Source organism: Hippocampus comes, unplaced genomic scaffold, assembly GCF_001891065.2.
Source record: "Hippocampus comes isolate QL1 unplaced genomic scaffold, H_comes_QL1_v1.1 scaffold39, whole genome shotgun sequence".
Taxonomy (NCBI): domain Eukaryota; kingdom Metazoa; phylum Chordata; class Actinopteri; order Syngnathiformes; family Syngnathidae; genus Hippocampus; species Hippocampus comes.
In genome coordinates, this window is record NW_017842054.1 from 1,848,168 (window position 1) to 1,867,735 (window position 19,568).

At 49.0% G+C, this 19,568-nt stretch overlaps 2 protein-coding genes and 1 long non-coding RNA gene across 3 annotated transcripts; 2 read left to right on the forward strand and 1 right to left on the reverse strand.

Annotated features, from left to right (window-relative positions):
• Positions 1–3,747: 3,747 nt before the first annotated feature.
• Positions 3,748–6,214, reverse strand: LOC109509985 (forkhead box protein G1-like). The gene is made up of 2 exons (XM_019859957.1): positions 6,210–6,214; positions 3,748–5,486 (listed from the first exon to the last, which is right to left on the reverse strand). The coding sequence occupies exons 1-2, from the start codon at positions 6,212–6,214 to the stop codon at positions 4,286–4,288; spliced, it is 1,206 nt and encodes a 401-aa protein (XP_019715516.1). The 3' UTR covers positions 3,748–4,285.
• A 675-nt stretch (positions 6,215–6,889) lies between these two features.
• Positions 6,890–8,918, forward strand: LOC109510007 (uncharacterized). The gene is made up of 2 exons (XR_002167033.1): positions 6,890–6,946; positions 8,552–8,918. It is a non-coding gene; the product is annotated as an uncharacterized LOC109510007 (long non-coding RNA).
• Positions 8,919–13,536: 4,618 nt separating this feature from the next.
• On the forward strand, positions 13,537–15,460 carry acyp2 (acylphosphatase 2, muscle type). The gene is made up of 4 exons (XM_019859933.1): positions 13,537–13,718; positions 13,860–13,876; positions 13,970–14,079; positions 15,215–15,460. Exons 1-4 carry the CDS (start codon positions 13,661–13,663, stop codon positions 15,327–15,329), a joined length of 300 nt encoding a protein of 99 aa, XP_019715492.1. The 5' UTR covers positions 13,537–13,660; the 3' UTR covers positions 15,330–15,460.
• The last annotated feature ends 4,108 nt before the right edge of the window (positions 15,461–19,568 follow it).

The following is a 19,568-nucleotide window of genomic DNA, read 5'->3' on the forward strand; positions in this document are numbered from 1 at the left end:
GCACTGTTTCACTCCGACCGTTCGGAAACTCTGAGCGTCGTTGAAATGTGTTGGTGGGTTATTGCGAGATTTTGAAGACCGCGCGCACGCGATCCGCCATGCGCTCGCCACCTGCGTCAGCCGGCCCACATGGAAACACTCGAGTGCTTTACAGCATAGGCTGCGTTTGCAAAGGAACGGAAGGCACACACACACACACACCCACACACACCCACACACACCCACACACACACACACACACACACACACACACACACACAATTTCCAAATGCACCCTCCCAAAAGAGACAAAATGAAGTCCTCCGTCAATGTTAGCTTGCTGCTCTCACACATCAGGGACTTCTTCTCGACTTGAACTTTATTGCTTTCTCTCCTCTCCACTTTTTTTTTTTTCGACTTTGCGTTTGATGAACGGAGCGACTCGAAATAGCCGAGCTGCACCTCTCCTCCTACTTGGATGAGCCAACGTGTGCTGGCCTCTTTTTTTTTTTTTTTTTTTTCTTGAGCCTCTTCCAAGTAGGCTCCATTTAGGAACTGCTTCTAATCACTTGTAGCCGACATCAAGTCGCCCGCTGTCGTTGGCGAGTGGGAACCAGGCGACCTTTTCTGGCCCACTTCGACTAGCTTAGCGGAAGTAGGTAACTTTTCGCTAAATATTTGAACATTAATAAAAATTGTGGGGGTGCTTGGTGAAGAGAGTGGGCGTGGTCAAAGCCAGGGAGCTGCGATCGCTGCAACTCTTCCGACTCAAACAAACAACTTTGTTCGAAAAGCCGTTTTTGTACATGTGCAATGAGGCAAAGCCACCGTGAGCAAAATGTTTCTCGCCGGAGCCTCTCGTTATTTTGTTTTTTACAAGCAAAAATGCTTTTTTTTTTTTTTTTTCCGCTGCTGCGTGTGGATTTGTGACCACAACAAATTGCTACGGCCACATTCCTCAGGTGACGACTTGGAAACATTGTCGGCCGACTACACAGATCGCCAAAGGTTTTGATCTCTTCCTATGCGGTCCCCACATTCTGGAAGGAAAAAAAAAAAAAGCGAGTCACCTTTTCAGCTTCAAAATGCCTTTGGACACACACTGTTCCACATCATTTGAGATGTGTGACGGCAGGCAGGAGGTGGAAGGCCCGCGCGCCGGTTCTTTCCTAGTCGTTGTCAGTCACAGCAAATCTGGCACGAAAGCTCCTTTTGAATGGGAATCGGAAGTGCGCCCCAAAAATGGCAACCGGATTTCTTCCGGAAATGCTTCAGGCCCCCGTCGCGCATGCGCAAGCGAACGCCCGTGTTGGCCTATGTCAGGTCGGCCCGTGTTAGCCCGCTTCAACTAGCCAACTGCACTTAGCCTGTGCCAGCTAGCTTCTCCCTCCCCAAATTTGGGATACCATACAGTCGAATCCATCTTTATTGATATTGCGCTTTCACAAACGCTGCAACAAAGTGCTTGGCGAGCCTTCAAGAACATTGGAACAAAACAATTCATCGACCACAACAAAACTGGTGGGAGCATTCCTGTCGAAAAACATGCCCCAAACGCAGCAGACTCGAAAGCCAATGCATCCAAGACGCACAGAACAAAAGTCAAGCAGCCAAATTGCACGCAAAGACACAAACAACCCTTGCAATTGTTTAAAAAAAAAAAAAGTTTCAAAAATTCATCAGATTTTTTTTGTTTTGTTTTGTTTAGTGTTTTGGTTGTCATTTTTTTGCTTTGCTTTTGCATTGCCGCTGCCTATAATAATAATGTTTGATTTCAAAACAATGAAATAACACAAATTTGTGCAAAACAATGTTTTCATTTGTTTTTGCCATTTACAAGATAAACAAAATTTACACAAAATAACAATAATAATAATATTAACAATAATAATAATGATAAATCAAATGTTGGACTAATTCTTGCTTCCACTACATTCAACACATTTGGATCATGATGTCTTTATTTATTCATTTACTTATGGCCAGCATTATGTTATGTCTGAGTAGTAATTATTATCATTATTATTATTATTTCATATCATGCAAGTAAATGTAAAGTTCTTCTCTGAAAATAGGAGTTGAATGTTTTTGAGCAATGAATTCCTCATTTCCATGTGCAGCAACAGTTTCCAGTTGACCGGAAATGGAAATTGCTGATTTCCAAGCAGCATAACGGTCAGCCATTCTTGGGAATTCCCAGACAACACCCATCGTCGTTGCATGGAGCCATCTTTCAGCCACTGAGAAATGCCTCCTTCTTGAGACGAGAACTTTAGAAGTCCCCAAAGTTGCGATGCACAAGAAAAGGCCGGCAAATATCAGGTTGAATCTTCACTCAATAGCATTTGATATTTTTATCATAAAATTCATTTATGACCTTTGTCAGAATTAAAAAAAAAAAAAATAATAATAATACAACAAATAGTCAGGCAAACACACACTCACACAAACACAATGTGCCTGCACCACACTTCATTTGAAAGTAATTAGAAAAAAAAGGATGTTTATTTTCATGTCATGGAACGAACGTTTTGAAAGTAAATGTTTGTGTGGAAAATTTTGAAATGATCCTCTTGAAATATGATTTGATATTCTCGCACACACACACAAAAAATACCCTTCCAAAATTCTTCATACATAAAGGGGCAAAAAAAATAGCACATTATCAATTCAGCAATCAGACAATCAACTGAGTTGTTCCTTTTTAATCAAGCTGAGTTTGTCCAGAGGAAAAAAAACAAACAAAAACAACAAATGAGACATAAAGAAAAAAAACAAAAAAACGTCACATAGCAAAATTAACCCTAACCACAAAAGTGCCAAGAAAAAAAAAAAAATCTAAGATTATGATGAGTTCCAATAGAGAAATCAAAGACATAGATCAACACTTTGTGCTTTTGACTTTCCGGATGTCAATTGGGAATTTCAGTTTCGCCCAAAATGATGTGACCACATTAAGAAAAAAAAAAAAAGAATCATCATCATCATAAGAAGCCAATTCAAAATTGTCGAGATTATTTGTTGTGCATTGACGGGCCAACTCAAGCGTTTTGATTTTCTTCATTTCCACATCTTGGCTTGCAAAAGTTTCTGTGCAAACACGACCACAAACTTAGTCAGGAAAATGTCCCCTAAATCACATCACAAACCCACAACTCGTCTGTTTGCTCTTCAGGGGAGGATACAAACAAGTTAATTCAACATGACCAGTAGTTCAAGTGTAAAAAGAACCAAAGCAAATAATTAACGTCCTCTTGATGCACATTTCAAAACTAACAACTGCAAATTGAAAACAAAACATTTCCAAAACATGAAACTCTTCAAAACAAGCATACCATATGCCGACCCTATCGCGTTTCCATGGCAACGCAGCCATTTCAGGTCATGAGATGAGATTCTGTGTGTGTGTGTGTGTGTGTGTGTGTGTGTGTGTGTGTGTGTGTGTGTGTGTGTGTGTGTGTGTGAGATGCTCAGGTAAAAAATAGTCAGTGATGAAAGTCGAAAATACGATATATATATGCTGTATATTATATATAATATGTAGACATATATATACATATATATATATATATTCAGATATAGATATAGACATGTATATATGTACATTTTCTTTTTTTAGTTCAGCTGCCATCAGTGAACATGATCGCACGCATACACACACACACACACACACAAAAACACACACGCTTTGCGTTTTCCAGAAGAGAAACGAAAAGGATTTCTTTTGCTGAATTTCCCACACACGATGAGTTTTGTTGTGAACTTATGAATTCTGTAAATTTACATTTATTGTTATGATTATTATTAGCATTATTTGAGGCATATTGACCTGAGATTTCAACAAAAAGAAAGATGATTCCGCTCTTTCAACCCCTGATTGTCTTCGCACATTTAAGGCTTACTTCTGAGTGTGATCATGAATAATAGTGTTGGGGAAAAAAAAAAAAAAATTCCTGCCCAAAAATTGTCTGCTGCAAATCTTGTGAATAAATAATAAATGTTTGTCCGCATCATTATTACACGCACATTTGAGACGTTTTAAATTACAATAAATACAAAAGGTCCTCATAAATAAGAAAGACGTGGATATAAATATACTTTAGTGTTGTTTGTTGTTGTGCAAGCAACTTTGTCCCTTTTTTCCCCGCAGTAAAAAGTTCCAGATCAATCACTGGAGGGCACAACCAACTTCCTTGTCGCATATACTTTGAAATATAGGTTTATCTCTTCTTTTTTTTTTGTGTCGCTCTGCTTCGCCCTCCGCAGGCGGTGAACAAACGAGTGAGGAAGGGATGAGCTTTGCCTTTCAGTTTAGGAAAGCCTTGGGGGCGACCCTCTTCTGGTGGCCCAGCACGCCGGGGAAGGCCGCCGCCGCCGACACGCCGGACTGCGAGAAGGCCGCCGCCGCCGCTGAGCTGCTCCTCAGCGAGTCCGACAGCAACGGGTGAGAGGGCGGGGGCGGGGGGCTGCCTCCGCCGCCGCCGCTCGCCAGCGCTCCGAAGCCGGCGGCGCCTTGCTGCAAGTGCGGCGGCGGGCCCTGTTGGCTCCCGGATGAGACGAAGTAGCCGGCCGCCGCCGCCGCCGCCGGAGCCTGCGCCGACAGCAGGCCGACGCCGTATGAGTTGGTCAAGCCGCCCTGCAGCACCGAGCGGCTCAGGTCCCCGTTGGCCAACTGCTCGACGCACGGCAGCAGCGAGCCGTAGCCGGCCGCCTGGCCGAGGAAGCCCGCGGACGAGGCCCCGTTGTAATGCGGGTGCGGGTGCGAGTGCGGGTGCGGGTGCGGGTGGTGCAGGGAGAGGAAGGGCGAGATCTGCCAGTAGAGCGGGTTGGACGGCCGCTCGTTGACGCCGACGCCGCCCAGGCCGAGCGGGGCGAAGCGCAGGCCGCGCTTGATGGCCAGCTTGCCGCGCGACGTGGCCGAGCGCCGGCGCAGCTTGCCCGTGGTGCCGCCGATGAAGACGTCGTCGCTGCTGGGGTCCAGCATCCAGTAGTTGCCCTTGCCCGGGTCGTCGTAGTGGCGCGGCACCTTGACGAAGCACTTGTTGAGCGACAGGTTGTGGCGGATGGAGTTCTGCCAGCCCTGCTTGTGCTCGCGGTAGAAGGGGAAGTTCTTCATGATGAACTCGTAGATGCCGTTGAGCGTCAGCCGCTTCTCGGGGCTCTGGCGGATGGCCATCATGATCAGCGCGTTGTACGAGAACGGCGGCTTGTCGTACTTGCCGTTCTTCGCCGCCGACGACGGGCCGCCGCCGCCCCCGCCGCCGCCCTCGCCCTCCTGCTCCGTCGCCTCGCCGCCCTCCCGCAGCGCCTTGTCCGGCTCCGAGCCCCCCGCCCCCGCCGGACCCTGCGGCGACCTCTCCGCGTCCGACCCCGGGGAAAGAGGCTCGTGCAGCGGCGTGCCGGAAGCGCAAGAGTCGCCGCGGGCTTCGCACTTCGTGGACGGCAGCAGGAGGCTTTTGATGCTGAACGACGACGAACATCGCACCGGCTCCTTGGCCTCCTCAAAACTTTCCCGCGCGAGGCGAGCCGCGCGAGCCCGCTTTTACGCACCACCACCGCCGCCACAACAAAAGTGCCGTCCCGTCCCGTCCCGTCCCGTCCGTTGCTGTCCTGGCGGGAAACTACTGAGTGACAGCCACGGGAGAAAGGCGCGCGACCGGATGAGAGAAAGAAACGGGGAGAGAGAGAGAAAGAGAGAGAGAGAGCGCGCGAGAGAGACGGGGAGAAATGAGTAATTAAGGAGGAGCTTCAGCAACAACTTCTCTTTTCTTCTTTTGCTTTTTCTTCTTCTGTGCGTCTCCTGGCGCACCCCCCAGAAAGTCCAACGTGCGTGACGTCGACGGGGCCGCGCTCCTGCGTAAAGCGCGTGCACGTCGGCCGGCTTTGTTTTCTCAAGCACAATCATCATGTGGGCAAACACCGCGCGTGCACGACCCCTGTGCGCTCATGCGTGTGTTTGGGTGGGGTGGGGGCAACACACAAGCGCGGACGCGCAAACATCACACATGTACACGGGGGATGCGCGGTCGATGCTGGGAAGTTGGCGCCTCTCTTTGGCAGAAGCTGGTACTGCACATCATTTGCGTAAGCACGTTGACGCTCAACAAAAATGTTTTCGTTTTTCCCCCTATGAACTCAAAACAGATGTTTTTGGTCCCACATACACTGACCACCCCCTCCCCTATATTTCATACGTTGTTATTATTTTGGTGGGGGGGGGGGCTCCCTACCCCATATTGACGGTATCTCTCACAATCGCCCACTTTTTTTTCAGGAAGAAATTTTTAATAAAAAAATACTGTATTTCGTCCAGAAAAAAAAATAATTCAGGCAGAAAATATTCCATAAGGAATTATATAAAGACGAAGAAAAAGTTGAGCACATTGGTAGGATTGGATCCGCCCAAAATTGTATGACGTTTTTTTTTCCTCACCCCCCATCCCCCTTATGGCAGTTGTACTGAGCGCCAGTTGTGATTACCGCCTGTGCCCGCTGTCAGTCCCATCTTCACGTGGACTCATTGGAGCCCAAAACGTGGCGCCCGCCTCATCTTGCGTTCCAAAAAAAAAAAAAAAATCAAGTCCGATTCATTTGTTCATGCTCTGCAACTTGCACGTCCACGTTCGCTCGTCATCGCTGTTTGTTTGCACTCGTTGCACATTGTGTATGACAACACCGCTCAAATCCAGATTACACACACACACACACACACACACACACACACACACACAGGTCACCGTGTGGTGTATTAAATCTCTGCTGCCTGTGTGTGTTTTGTGTGTGTTTGAGACAGATGGTGTTTCTGTTTAACTGGATGTGAGCCCCCAACAAAAGCTGCGGTTGGACCCCATTCACAATTATGATACCCCACACACACACACACACACACACACACACACACACACACACACACACACACACGCAGAGTCTTTTGAATTCTGCGTTCGTCAAATGGGAGCAGATGAGGGTACGTGTCCTCAAAGTTAAACTGCATAGAGAGAAGGATGCAAGTGTGAATACTCGTTTCGTCAGAGAAGCAGTGCAGCTAACAAAAAATTGAGGCGGTCGGTTGAATCTGAAACTTCGGTGGTGGGCAAGGCACTCCAGACGCACGAGCATTTGGATGCAAGGCCTTCAAAAAATGTGCTCAAGAAATTGCACTTTGCTTTCATTGTTGTGCAGTCGGCGCACGTGCAAAAGCAGAAACGGGAAGAAGCTCGTCACGCTTTGGTGCCCAAACGTAGAAGGCGAACGGTCGGAGGCCATGTTGAGCTGAGCCACTTTTTCCACCAGCCGATGTTTCCAAAACATCATCGGCACGTTGAAGACAGTCCAGTCCGGCTGGAAGCTCCTTTCACGCGGACCATGTCCGGGCCCCACCGAGAACCCAGGACCTTCCGCGCCTTCGGGACCACATCAATGACGAGTGAAGGGAACAAGGTGCCACACCACTTGCAAAAATGACAACAAAAAAAAGTTTCGCATTCCCCACCGTGAAACATTTCACAAACTATCATCCCAAAACAGGTGAAAGTTCATGTGGAAATAAATGTCTTTGACAATCGGCAGAGAAGAAGACAAGCGTTGGTACCAAGTCTGCCAAGTTTAGAGAAGGAAGACCAAATGTGGCCTGGAAATCATGAAAATCCAAGCAATTGTCCTCGCTCTCAACTGAGAAAGATTCATTCAATTCATTCAAGTGCTGGAACGGAGAGTGCCCGCTGAACGGAAAGCCAAGAGAGTCTTGTCAGTCAGCATTTTTTTTCCGGTCCACTTGGACCTGTGAATTTGTCTGCGTGACTGACGAGAGGCCAAATAAGCGGACGGAACAGGTACGAGTCGGCCCTTGCTGGCCTTTGGGCTTAGATTTGATTTGCAAGCCTATTCAGGATATCATCGTCGTCATCATAGGATGCAGAAGTGTTTTCTTCGCGATGTGGCCGTTTGCTCAATGTGAATTTATTGCCCTGATTGCGCAAAGACAAGTTCTCTTAGCTTGCGAGCAGTTTCAGCTGTCATCATTCCGGCGTCCCCAAAACGGGTCGGCGCGAGCGTACGCCGCCGCCCAGTTGAGGTGCTGTCATCCCCTCGCCCATGGCAAAGTGGAGCTTTCCGTTTTGCTGAGAACTGTGATGACAAAACAAATTCCTTCCCTTGTAATTCATCTATTCTCAAAATTCCCATGGAAAGTTCCCCATTTGGACTATTCCCCAAATTTTCCAGACTCACTTCCTGTGGAAATTTACCAGAAACTTTCTGTAAAAAAATAAAAAACTCGGCCACTTTCTAAGCAACTGTGATTCCTGACAACAAGTTGGAGGTTTTGTCATGCACATCCTTGCACACGTTTTCCTCGTGACGCTGATGGAAAGCGACACGACCTCCTCGCCGGTTCCCAAGGTCGCGCCTTCATCTTCCGCTTCCTGGATGTCCCGTACCGAGGTCCCCCAATTCCTGGAAAACCTTGGTGACGAGACGTGACAGATGGCGCCACACGTCTTCTCAAGCATACGCCGCCGCTCGCGGAGCCTTTCAACTCCCCAAATGACCTATGCCCTCTCCGCTCCGAAAGCCCGCGCGCTGGTGGTCGTCTCGGAGGACGGACGGACGGGCGGATGACCGAGGACCTGCGGACTCCAGGTAGCAAGCATGCGTGTCTGTGCCGCGTTTCCGAGCGACTCTTATCAAATATGACAGCATCATCAAACACGATGACGATCATGTGCGCGCTTGTGTCTTCCACATGGGGGGGAGGGCCCAGGGAGGTCTTTATGTCAAAGCCCATCGAAGAACCCACCCATCCATCCATCCATCCATTTTCGAACCCGCTTCTCCTCAGGAGCGTTGCGGGTGTGCCAGAGCCTCTCCCGGCCGTCTTCAAGCAGTAGGCGGGGGACACCCTGAACCGGTTGCCAGCCCATCGCGGGGCACGCATAGACCAACGATTATTCGTGCTCACACTCACACCTGGGCGCAATTTTAGAGTGTTCCGTTAACCTGCCGTGCATGTTTTTGGAATGTGGGGAGGAAACCGGAGCACCCGGAAAAAACCCACCCAAAAGTTTCAGGAAGTCTTGCCAGAAAAGGCCCAGGAAGTGGGCCAGGTGGCATTTCCGGATTCTTTTGCCCATTTCCGACGATCCTCATTGACTATTTGGTCCGATTGCTACCAAATTGCCATCGCGAGAACTGGGCAGATTGTCCGCGCTAAATTGTGAAGCCGATGGAGCTGGAGCACGCTGGCAAATTTTGATGACTCGCCAGCAAAACAGGAACGAGTCCGTCAAAGGGTTTGTCCTGAAGGAAATTCCCAGACTCGCGGCTTTTCCTTTCCCACTCCGTCTCCTCTCATCGAGTCGACCCGGCCGCCCAGCGAGGGCCCGTCGGTGCTTTTCTTCTTATTACGTCGTCGTCGCAGCGCCAACGTTATATGAAAAAAAAAAGGTCAGACTAAATCAGGCTAACTCGTCGCCCGCTTTGAGGTCATGCGGAGTTTAGGGCTAAGAATAGAACTGCATGTTCCAGGACAACCCCCCCAAAACCCCCACACACACTACATGTTCGGCTCCCTCCCCCCCACAACACACCACACACTTGCAACACGCAACCCCCCCGCCAGGCTTTTCCCACACACAATCGCACACACACACACACACTGCATGGAGGCGTCATCAACAGAGTGGGGGGGATGGGGGGTAACGTCAGGTTGAGTGGCCACTCAGGCCACGGGCGCAGAAGCGTCCGTTACAAATCAAAACACGGGCTGGATTCGTTCTGGGATGTTGCGCGCACACGCGCGCGGTGTGTTGCGGGTGCTCACACACTGACCTAGATCGGCGCACGTGCGCTTTGACTGCTTGTGAATGAGCGGCTCTTCCGGTAACGGGGCGGTCCACCGCCGGGCCCCGGGAGGAGCAACTGCTCCACTCAAGTCAGGAGGATTTTCCAACTTGCCGGGGCGGGTAGCCCGGGACCACCGCTGATTTTTCACAACGGGCCCGCTCAGTGAAAGATGAGCTGAGACCTTTTGGGGATAAGTTTGTTTTTACAATTTGTATGTGAAGGAGTTGATTGGATGTGAAAAATTCGTTTCACGCGGAATCCAGCCCTCACGCGACGTCCTTGTCGTCACATCGCTCGTCTTCGCTTGGATTTCTTGGCTTTATTTGAGCAGGTTGACCTCGAGCCTCAACCCAATCTGATGTGTCACCGCCATCGGATTGCGTCATCGGGAGAAGATTTGGATTGTGAACGAGACGGCGGCGCCCAGCCCCTCGTTCGCACGCGCCGCGCCTCGTCTGTGTGTGTGTGTGTGTGTGTTGTGCGTGCGTGGGACGCCGTGGGAGGCTGTGAAGATGCAGGGGTGGCGCCGCGCGTTCCTCGTGGGCCTCCGTCCAGCTTTAATCCAAAGTAGATTAATGGGTCAGTTTAGTCAAGTTCACGCAGGGTTCAAGTGAAGGTTCACGCAGAGTTCAGCTCGCACTCCCACACTGACACGCAGGACGGCGACGCGGCGGAATCGCTGGGCCGGAAACGTGAACGGGGAACACCCGCGCTAACGAGGAAACGTGCGACTTGGGAAACAGACAAACCAAGATCAGGCAACAAGCAAAATACACGCAGTCAAGCGTAAACTCAAACAAATGTGGAACTGTGCCAATGGAACACGGGAACAACCGTGTGGTAAAACAAACGCATCTGCACGTTCCCGCCAGAAATCGGCACAGATCAGGCGCACCTGCACCGCACTCGGGCCTTGAAAAACTCCAAGTGGATCACTGAAGCTTGCAAGTTACCCGAGTACAAACGTTCCACCGAAAAACAACACAAGACCCAAACATGAAAACAGAACCCCACCAATTGCGAGAGATCTGACATCGACGTGGCTTCGCAACGGCAACAAGTGCAGCATGAAACGAGCTATCACAAATGCAAACAACCCTCTGGAGGTAGAAGGGGACGTTTGCGCCGTGGTGGGCGGGAACACCATCGACTTGCTTGCCCTCCAAAGGAAGCGGCTCCCCTCGTTTCCTTGAAATTCGGCGCCCAAGAAGCAGGCGGTCTCCATCCAGGAGATCGCCGCGAGATTTGCCGAACTCCACTTGCGGATGATGTGCAATTGACGCGACCCGGTCTAGGATCGAAAACAAGCTAACGTGATACAAGCGCAAAGCGAGGAGACTTTGGGTGAAGCGCACGAGATGCACAGTATAGGCAACATGTGTGAACGTGGCCTGATTCAAGTTGGCAGCCCTTTAAGAACGCCAACGTACGTACGCCAACCGGAGGACCCTAATTAGCATCATGGGTTGCCATGAGCCACCAAACAACCCCCACCTGACATTTGTCACGTGAGCTGCCAGCCTGCTGCCAGCAGGCCTCACACTGAACTTAACCTCAAGCCGTGCAACTTGTAAATCGTCTCATTTACATTAGCCTGCCTCCACACCGTTGCTCCGCCCACGACTCGGAAGCCAGCCCGGGTGAAGATTCAGAGCAGTGTGAAACGCCAGCACAACAAAGACAACAAAAGGTAAGCGGAGCTGCATTACATTTTGTTCGCCGCACAGTTTTGGTATGTGTTTCACCGATTCATTTGCACGTCATTGACGCGTGCATGCGCTGCTGCTTCTATCAGGGGAAATCGAATCCATGATGCCATGTCGCCTGCTTTGGAATTTGACTTTTTGGAAAGTCCAAGTGCAGCCACGTACACACAGTGGAGGGTGCAAAGGGCTCTCTCCACTGACAAAGGTTTTCTCCCCCCTCCCCCTCCCTACTCTGAGGTTTTCTTCTGCTCACCTCGTCTCAACGCCCTGGTTGTCATGGTAACCAAAGCTGCCATTGGCCCAAAGAGTAGGCACGAGTTGATCACGCCAATAAAACGAGCCAATTAAAAGGACGGCAAGATATAGGCTGAAATGATGAAGGCCACTGACATTTCTTTTTTTGAAATGTTGAACAACAAGAAAATATTTCTTTGTTTTAATCATGAAACTGCACAGCCCCAATTGTTCATGAATTGACACAAAATGTCTTCCACGAGCACATTGAAATGTTGATTCCGTACCAGGACGAAAATGAGATTGACTGTCACATTGTCTACACACACACACACACACACACACACACACACACACACACACACACACACACACACACACACACACACACACACACACACACACAGCCTAATGCGCGCATGTGAGTGCTTACGCTCATCCTCTGTGCTCAGCTGTGTGTGCGCGCGCGCGCGTGTGTGCATTTACACTTGGTTGAGCCTTCTGTTCGGCGCGCAGTCCCTCTCAGTGAGCTGCGTTTTTAGGTCGCAGTGTTCTTTCTGCTGCGCGCGCGCGCACACACACACACGCATGCGCGCGCAGTTACGCAGCAACGTCAGGGGAAGATGCTGTGTGCTACGAGGCGCTTTGGCTGGATGGGGGTTGCTGTTACGCGCCCGTGCGTGCGTGTGTGTGTGTGTGTGTGTGTGTGTGTGTGTGTGTGTGTGTGTGTGTGTGTGTGTGTGTGTAAAAGTAGTCCCAGAGGTCTTGTCATGCATGTGGACGCAAACCAAAGCTGAGAGGCTGTGTGTGTGCGTGTGTGTGTGTGTGTGTGTGTGTGTGTGTGTGTGTGTGTGTGTGTGTGTGTGTGTGTGTGTGTGTGTGGCCGCAGGGCTCAAAGCTTCCACTGCTGCGTAACATGTCGAGTCCTTTTAGTAATGTCACCCCACACAAACACACAAACACACAAACACACACACGCGCCGTTACTCGCGCGCGTACACACATGATGCGAACATGAACATTGGAAACATTGTCGTTGGAAAAAAAAGGCCAAAACGGAACTTTTGACTTCGACTGATCTCTCTAGTCATATTTATTTTAATGCTTGTCATTAAAAGGGGGAAAGAAAAAAATGGGATAACATTTTAAAATAACAGTCTTGCTGCTTTTTCACGTGTGCAAATTTCCCTTGTGGATGAATCAAGTATTTTATTTTCAATTATCATCGACGCGCAGATACATCCAAGAACAAACACACACACACACAAACACTCGGCAATCCGCACTACAAACAAGCACACGCGCAAGTGCACGCTTCCACACACTCACAGAGAAACAAAACCACGGACACACAAACACACGCGAGCACTTTAAATTGAACAGTTCTCATTTGTAATTCACTTCGCGACGATGGGGACGACGATGCGTTGTCATGACAACACGCTTTTGGGATTTGGGCGTTTGACGTGGTTTCAGTGGTGACGTGCTGCCATCTAGCGGCAAGATGAAGCAACGGAAACATTTATGCTCCCAAACAACTGAGTCTATTCAAATACGCCATCGAGAATTACAAGGAAACCTGAATCACGAAATATTTCGTAGTTGGACTGAACATGACGTTATTGCCTGCGTCAACGTCGTGACGGTCTTTCGGGAGCTACAAACAATTTGAAATGATTTCTCTCCCTCCCTAAAACGGCGCCATTGTTTGGTGTCATCAATGTGGAGCCGAGTGGACATGTTTGTATTTTTGAAGGACTCCAAAGACCACCCGCACTAGAGGGAGCGGTGACGCTCGCGCCCCGCACGCGCGCACGCATACGCGCGCCCCGCACACAGCACAGCCGGGGAGCCACGTCTTCTTGGTCTTGCTCGACGTCTTCCTCTTTGCCGGCCACATGTCAACAGGAAGGCAGCTGCTGTCCGTCGACTTTGAAGTCTTCGGACGTGTTCAAGGTTCGCCGACATTGACGGCCAAGTGTGTCTCTTGTCTTGTCTGTCTGCGCGTGCGAGACATGAGCTGCTTCTTAATTTAGCATCGACTGTTGACATGGCTGTCGCTGAGGGGAACATTTGCGTCTTGTTGTTTGTTTGCAGGCGTTTGCTTCAGAATGGTGAGTTGAGCTCATCTCAGGCTCTCTTTGACTGGAACTTTCTGAAGCCCCCCCCCCCGCCGTTCGCACGTGACGTCATCGCTCGCTTGACAGTACACGGAGCAGGAGGCGGCGCGGGTGGGCGTGACGGGCTGGGTGAAGAACACCGGCGGCGGGACGGTGGTAGGCCAGCTGCAAGGGCCCGCGGACGCCGTGGACCACATGTGAGCGCCGCGCATGCGCACCACACGCCGCAAGTGCACGCGAGCACGCTGGACTCCTGCTTCACGCTGCCGCCAGATGGCGCTCCTCACCTTGTTTTGGCTATGTAGATGCACCAATCGTGCAAGCTACTTGACCGAGGTGAGGCGTTTTACTCGTGTGATGCCTCAGTTTGAACGCTAGAGGGCACTATGTTAGAGGAGTACCCAGAGCAGATGAGAGACCAAGAGAGACTATGCTGTCAATCAGTACTCAGATTTTTTTTTTAAATGCTCCGATTCTACACACTGGCACATTGAGTGTAAATGATAGAAAGGTGAAGTCCACCTCTCATCGTCTGTTTCTGTGTCTGATTAATCTAAAAACACACACTCAGTCATTTTCTTCCTGTTGACCTCGCCTTGGTCCACGGTGACCCTGCTTCCTGCCGAGCCTGAGAGCCAGCTGGGGGCTTCGGGAATGTCCAGCGGACGTCGGGGTTCATGGGGCGATGCTGGAAAGGAACGCTTATTTTTTCCCCCAGAAAGTACAACTTTGTAGTGCTGACAATCACATTCAAAACCGAAATGAAGCAAAAGTGGGCAAAGTGTAACACTGCGCATGGATGAGCAGCTACAGTGTAAACAGCAGGAGGAGGAGGAGGAGTCAACTTGCTCTACTCTTTGGATTCATGCTTTTGGTTTTGCAGATGTTGTTGATGAGGAAAACCACCTTCGGTTAAATCCTACAAGCACCCAATGCCCGCTGTTCGTGTGTGTGTGTGTGTGTGTGTGTGTGTGTGTGTGTGTGTGTGTGTGTGTGTGTGTGCGCGCGCACGGATCATCTAGTGGGTCAAGCTACCCGACGGTTGTGCGTCGGCCAATCAGAGAGGAGCGGCTGCTGCTGCGGTGCCGCCAACACCAACCGGCCTCAAACCACTCGAAGCCCTGATCCTCCACAATCTCCTATAATCACACACACATGCACGCGCACACACTTACTGTACGCACGCACATACTCATCACAAAATGACACATCCTACATATGACGGAAAGGTTTTTATTTTCCCAGCAGTCCATGTGTCACTAATGTCTTGTATTGTGTGTGTGTGTGTGTGTGTGTGTGTGTGTGTGTGTGTGTGTGTGTGTGTGTGTTCAGGAAGATGTGGCTGAGCAAGAAGGGCAGCCCGAGCAGTCACATCACGAGGACGTCGTTCAGTAACGAGCGGACGCTGGCGGCCTTGGAGATGAGCGGCTTCAGCACTCGCTTCTGACGAGCGATCGCCACCCGAGTGACAGGTCGCCTTCCATTTGCTCTATGGGCCTCTCCTCATCTTCTCTTTTGTCTTCTCACTTAATTACTTTGCCACCAATCAAGCGTGCTATTAAAGAACGAGCAAATGGCTTTCGGGTTCTCCCGACTCTTTCTGTCAAGGTGTCAGTGACTGTGGTGATGTCAGAATTCAGCTCATTTACATAAACCCCGCCCCTAGCGTGACTTCATCAGTTAATGAATGACTCGGCAGCTAGGCTGGACCAAGGTCCACGGTGACTCCAGGTCCACGGTCATACTCAAGGCAAAAGGTAAGCAGAGCTGCAATGTTTGTACAGATGCGCCTTTCCATCTGGTCAAGCTCGACAAACAAATGCAATGGAACACTTTGTTTACGACCATACGGTGCCTTTCAATCTGCTAAGGTAACGCCATTGACAAGCTACCCAAGCTAGCATCAATGATGTTGTACGTCAAAACCTTTACACGTCTTATACTTCAACACTAACAATATCAAAATACTCACAGGCGTCTATTCTTTATCCTCTGTGAAGACTGACTTCAGAGGACCACTGCAGGTTCGTTCAAATCTACTTGTACGATTTCTGTGTGTAAACGGGCCCCAAGTGGAAAGAAATAAGTCGCTTCTGTCCAAATGTGTCTTGATCATGTCCACGGTACATGTTGAAGATGTGATTGATGAGTTCGCTGGACTGTAGGTGTGGTGAGCATGTCATGTGACCTGTGATGTCATCACTTTTGCCTGACTCTCATTTTCTTATGTAACAAGTCACGTGACCTGCCCCCGCAACTTTGTTCAATTCACAGCAAGAGTTGCCGCCGCCATGGTGACAGAAAGCCTGACGCAGCAGCTTGTGTGCCCGTGTGTGTGTGTGTGTGTGTGTGTGTGTGTGTGTTTGTGCATACGCGTGTGTGCTTGTGCATGTGCAGTCTTCCTTTGAATTGTGGAGGCCTTATCGTCATGGTAACCCTCTGTGAAAGCTTCACACAGTCACAAGAGAGGAGATATGTGTGTGTGTGTGTGTGTGTGTGTGTGTGTGTGTGTGTGTGTGTGTGTGTGTGTGTGTGTGTGTGTGCGCGTGTGCGTGTGTGTGTGTGTGTGTGTGTGTGTGTGTGTGTGTGCGCACGCATCCGTCCATGAGATGAAAGCAGTCCGATAGCTAATGCTAATTTGCACCTATGCAGCGGTGCTTTAGCAATAGATTATTTTGTCATTTTATGTTCAGTGTTCTTTTGATGGCGGCGCGGGCACCCGCAGCGGCTCCTCTTGTTGACTGTTGTCTGTTTCAGAGGGAGTTGGCCAAGGTGGGCAGACCGCAATGAGCATTGTGACAAAAATCGTTTTTATTCTTGTCTTTCAATACTTTTCCTGTTATGTCTGGTTTTTCTTTTGTCTTTCTTTGTGCTTCCTTGTGGTCTTTTGCCTTTTTTGTGTTTTTTGGAGCAGATTTTTTTCCTTTTTGTCATTTTCCTTCCTTTTCCCTTGGTTCCGTGTAAATGTTTCGCAACCACTATTGCTGCCGAAGCAGTGCAAATTTTCCCATAGTGGGACTAATATGATGTCATGTAAGAGAAGCTTGGATGTCCTCGAGTCTTCGCCGATATTCCAGAGCTCATCCGGAGATCTGCATGTGGTATAAACACCTCCAAATATATCAGCACCCACTGCGCACCAGCTCCCCCCACCCAATAAGAAGCTCCTCTTTCAGTGCGAGCTGCCACACTGCAAGCAATCACGGGGCGCCGCCCCCGCGCCAAAACTCCCTTGACCTCCTCTTCCTCTTCTCCTTCCTCTCCCAGCAACAACTTTGGCATCCCAGCGCCATCTCCATGGAAACCAGCCTCTCTCTATCACAAATGTTTGACACTCCAACTCCTCCATGCGGCCTTCTACATGTCTGCTTGCTGCCCACACACACACACACACACACACACACACACACGCGCGCGCACGCACGCACGCACGCACGCACGCACCACACACACACAAACCTCTCTTTGAGTGTGTGGGCACTGACAATGGTTGCTGAGCAACAGGTTGACATTCAAGCAACTTTACACTTGAGTTTTCATAAATGGTGTCTTTACAAGTCTTATAATAAATATTTCTCATGTTGTAAGGTTATGAAATTCCTGACCTAACATCAGAAAAGTGTGTTTTCTTTTTAATAGTTTACAGTCCCATACAAAGTGACACAAGTGCTACGAATAATAAACAGGAAGTGATGTTACGGCTACGAGGGGATCACTTCAACACTGTGTGACACACACACACACACACACACACACACACACACACAAACGCATTCATTCAGTTCACGTCATCCAGAACACAAAAAAGTGACACTAAAATAATGTGTGACAGATAGCTTTCTTTTTTTTTTCTCTTTTACCCCTTTTTTAATTTTAATTTACATTTAATTTTCCTTTGTTCCTTTTTGTCCTTTTTCTTTTGGTCTTTATTTGGTATCTTTTTTCCTATTCTTTCCCTTTCATGACTTGACTTTTTAGATCTTTCGATATTTTTTACCTTTTTTAATTTTTCTCCTTTTTGTGTTGCCTTTTTGGAGCTGGCGCTTTTCGCTTTGCTTTTGCTGTTTTTGTCATTTTTATTTATTCCCTTTTCTTGTTGTCTTTTTTCTTTTTGTACTTATTTTTTTCCCTTCATTTTTTTTGGTCTTTTACATCCGGAAGCCAAAATGAGATCTTGAATACTGTACACAAAAGCATGGAAGTCCTACAGTCCCTGAATGCATCACGAGGAACAAGGAATACTGTACCATCAAGTTCGCTTGTTTATGTAGCTGGGATGTTTGAAGTGTGTGCGTGGCCTTGGTGACGTCACTATCACGTGACCTTACGCGTCGCCGTCCTGTCCTCCGCGTTTGCAATCTTTGTACACATTTCAATTTTGCAATCCAGGAGTTGGGAGTCTGCAGCGGTAGAGCGTGTTGTCATCGCAACCGCGTGAATGCGCACGCGCACACACGCGGACACACTCTACCCTTTTCTACTTTTGCCCATCATCCAATCTCTGCAGCCACACCCCCAACCTTACACACACACACACACACACACACACACACACACACACACACACACTCACACACACCACACCACAAACACACATACAGGCACAGTGAAATTGCATTGATCACACAGGAGAGATTTGATCGCGTACAGTCAACTCGTGTGCGGTGACTTTTATGGTTAAACGAATTTTCGGTACCGTCAAAATGATGCTAATGAAATGACATGCTACCACACACATCCAACCATCCTCCCTCCCGCCTCCATCCCGCTAGCCCCTCCTCTCCCTGCTGCCGCTTACTGATTTCAGGCATAGGCGCGCTTCTTTTATATTCTCAGTTATTGTCTGGGCGGGTGGAGACATTGGAGCCCCCAAATTTTATCTGTGGCTTCCATTTTTGTCCTCTTTGTGAAGGTAACAGTAGACATTGATCAGTATCCAGGTTTGACACACCTCAGCAGAGACAAAGTACAGTTGTTGCTCACGCACACTTTCAAATAGCAGCTGATTGGGGAGAGTAACTGTAGAAAGTTCAATCTAACTTTTGACGGTCAAGCCGTGTTACTGGTGTGTAGACACAAACGACTTCAGCTTGCAAACATACTAGACTGTGTGAGTCGCAAGTCATTTATGTTGTGAAGAATGGTGGAGTGGAGTGGTTATTGAATTCAAAGGTAAGCGCATGCGTAGGTTAATGTACTGCTCCATAGGGCCATGCTAGCGATTTGGCTGACGATTAGCGCAAGTTAATTCAATTCAAATCAGTTAAGTGACATTAAATGGAAGTTGTTTCAACCGCTATGCTGATTCGGTGTTTAATACTATTGGAGTGTATCCGTGTTGACGAATGTAGCCATTAAAAAAAAAGCTAATATTGATAGTCATGGTCAAGTGGGCTTGCTTCATCACGTGATTGGGAGCTAGCCTGAGGCGAACCAGCAGTGGTCACCGGAGACCCCGCCCATGCGGGAGAGCTGCATATTGTCATCAACGAACACTCACGGGCCCTCATTGTGAGACATTCTCAATGATTTGAGTTTGACATGCGACTTCACAGGTGTACATAATAGCTAAGAGCTTTTCGCTGGAGTTGATGTTTATTTTCTTCTCCCGTCAGGACGGAGCACATTGGTGCTGGGGCCAGTAACCTGGTGCCGCCCAACGGTGCTGCCCTGTGTACGAATCGAG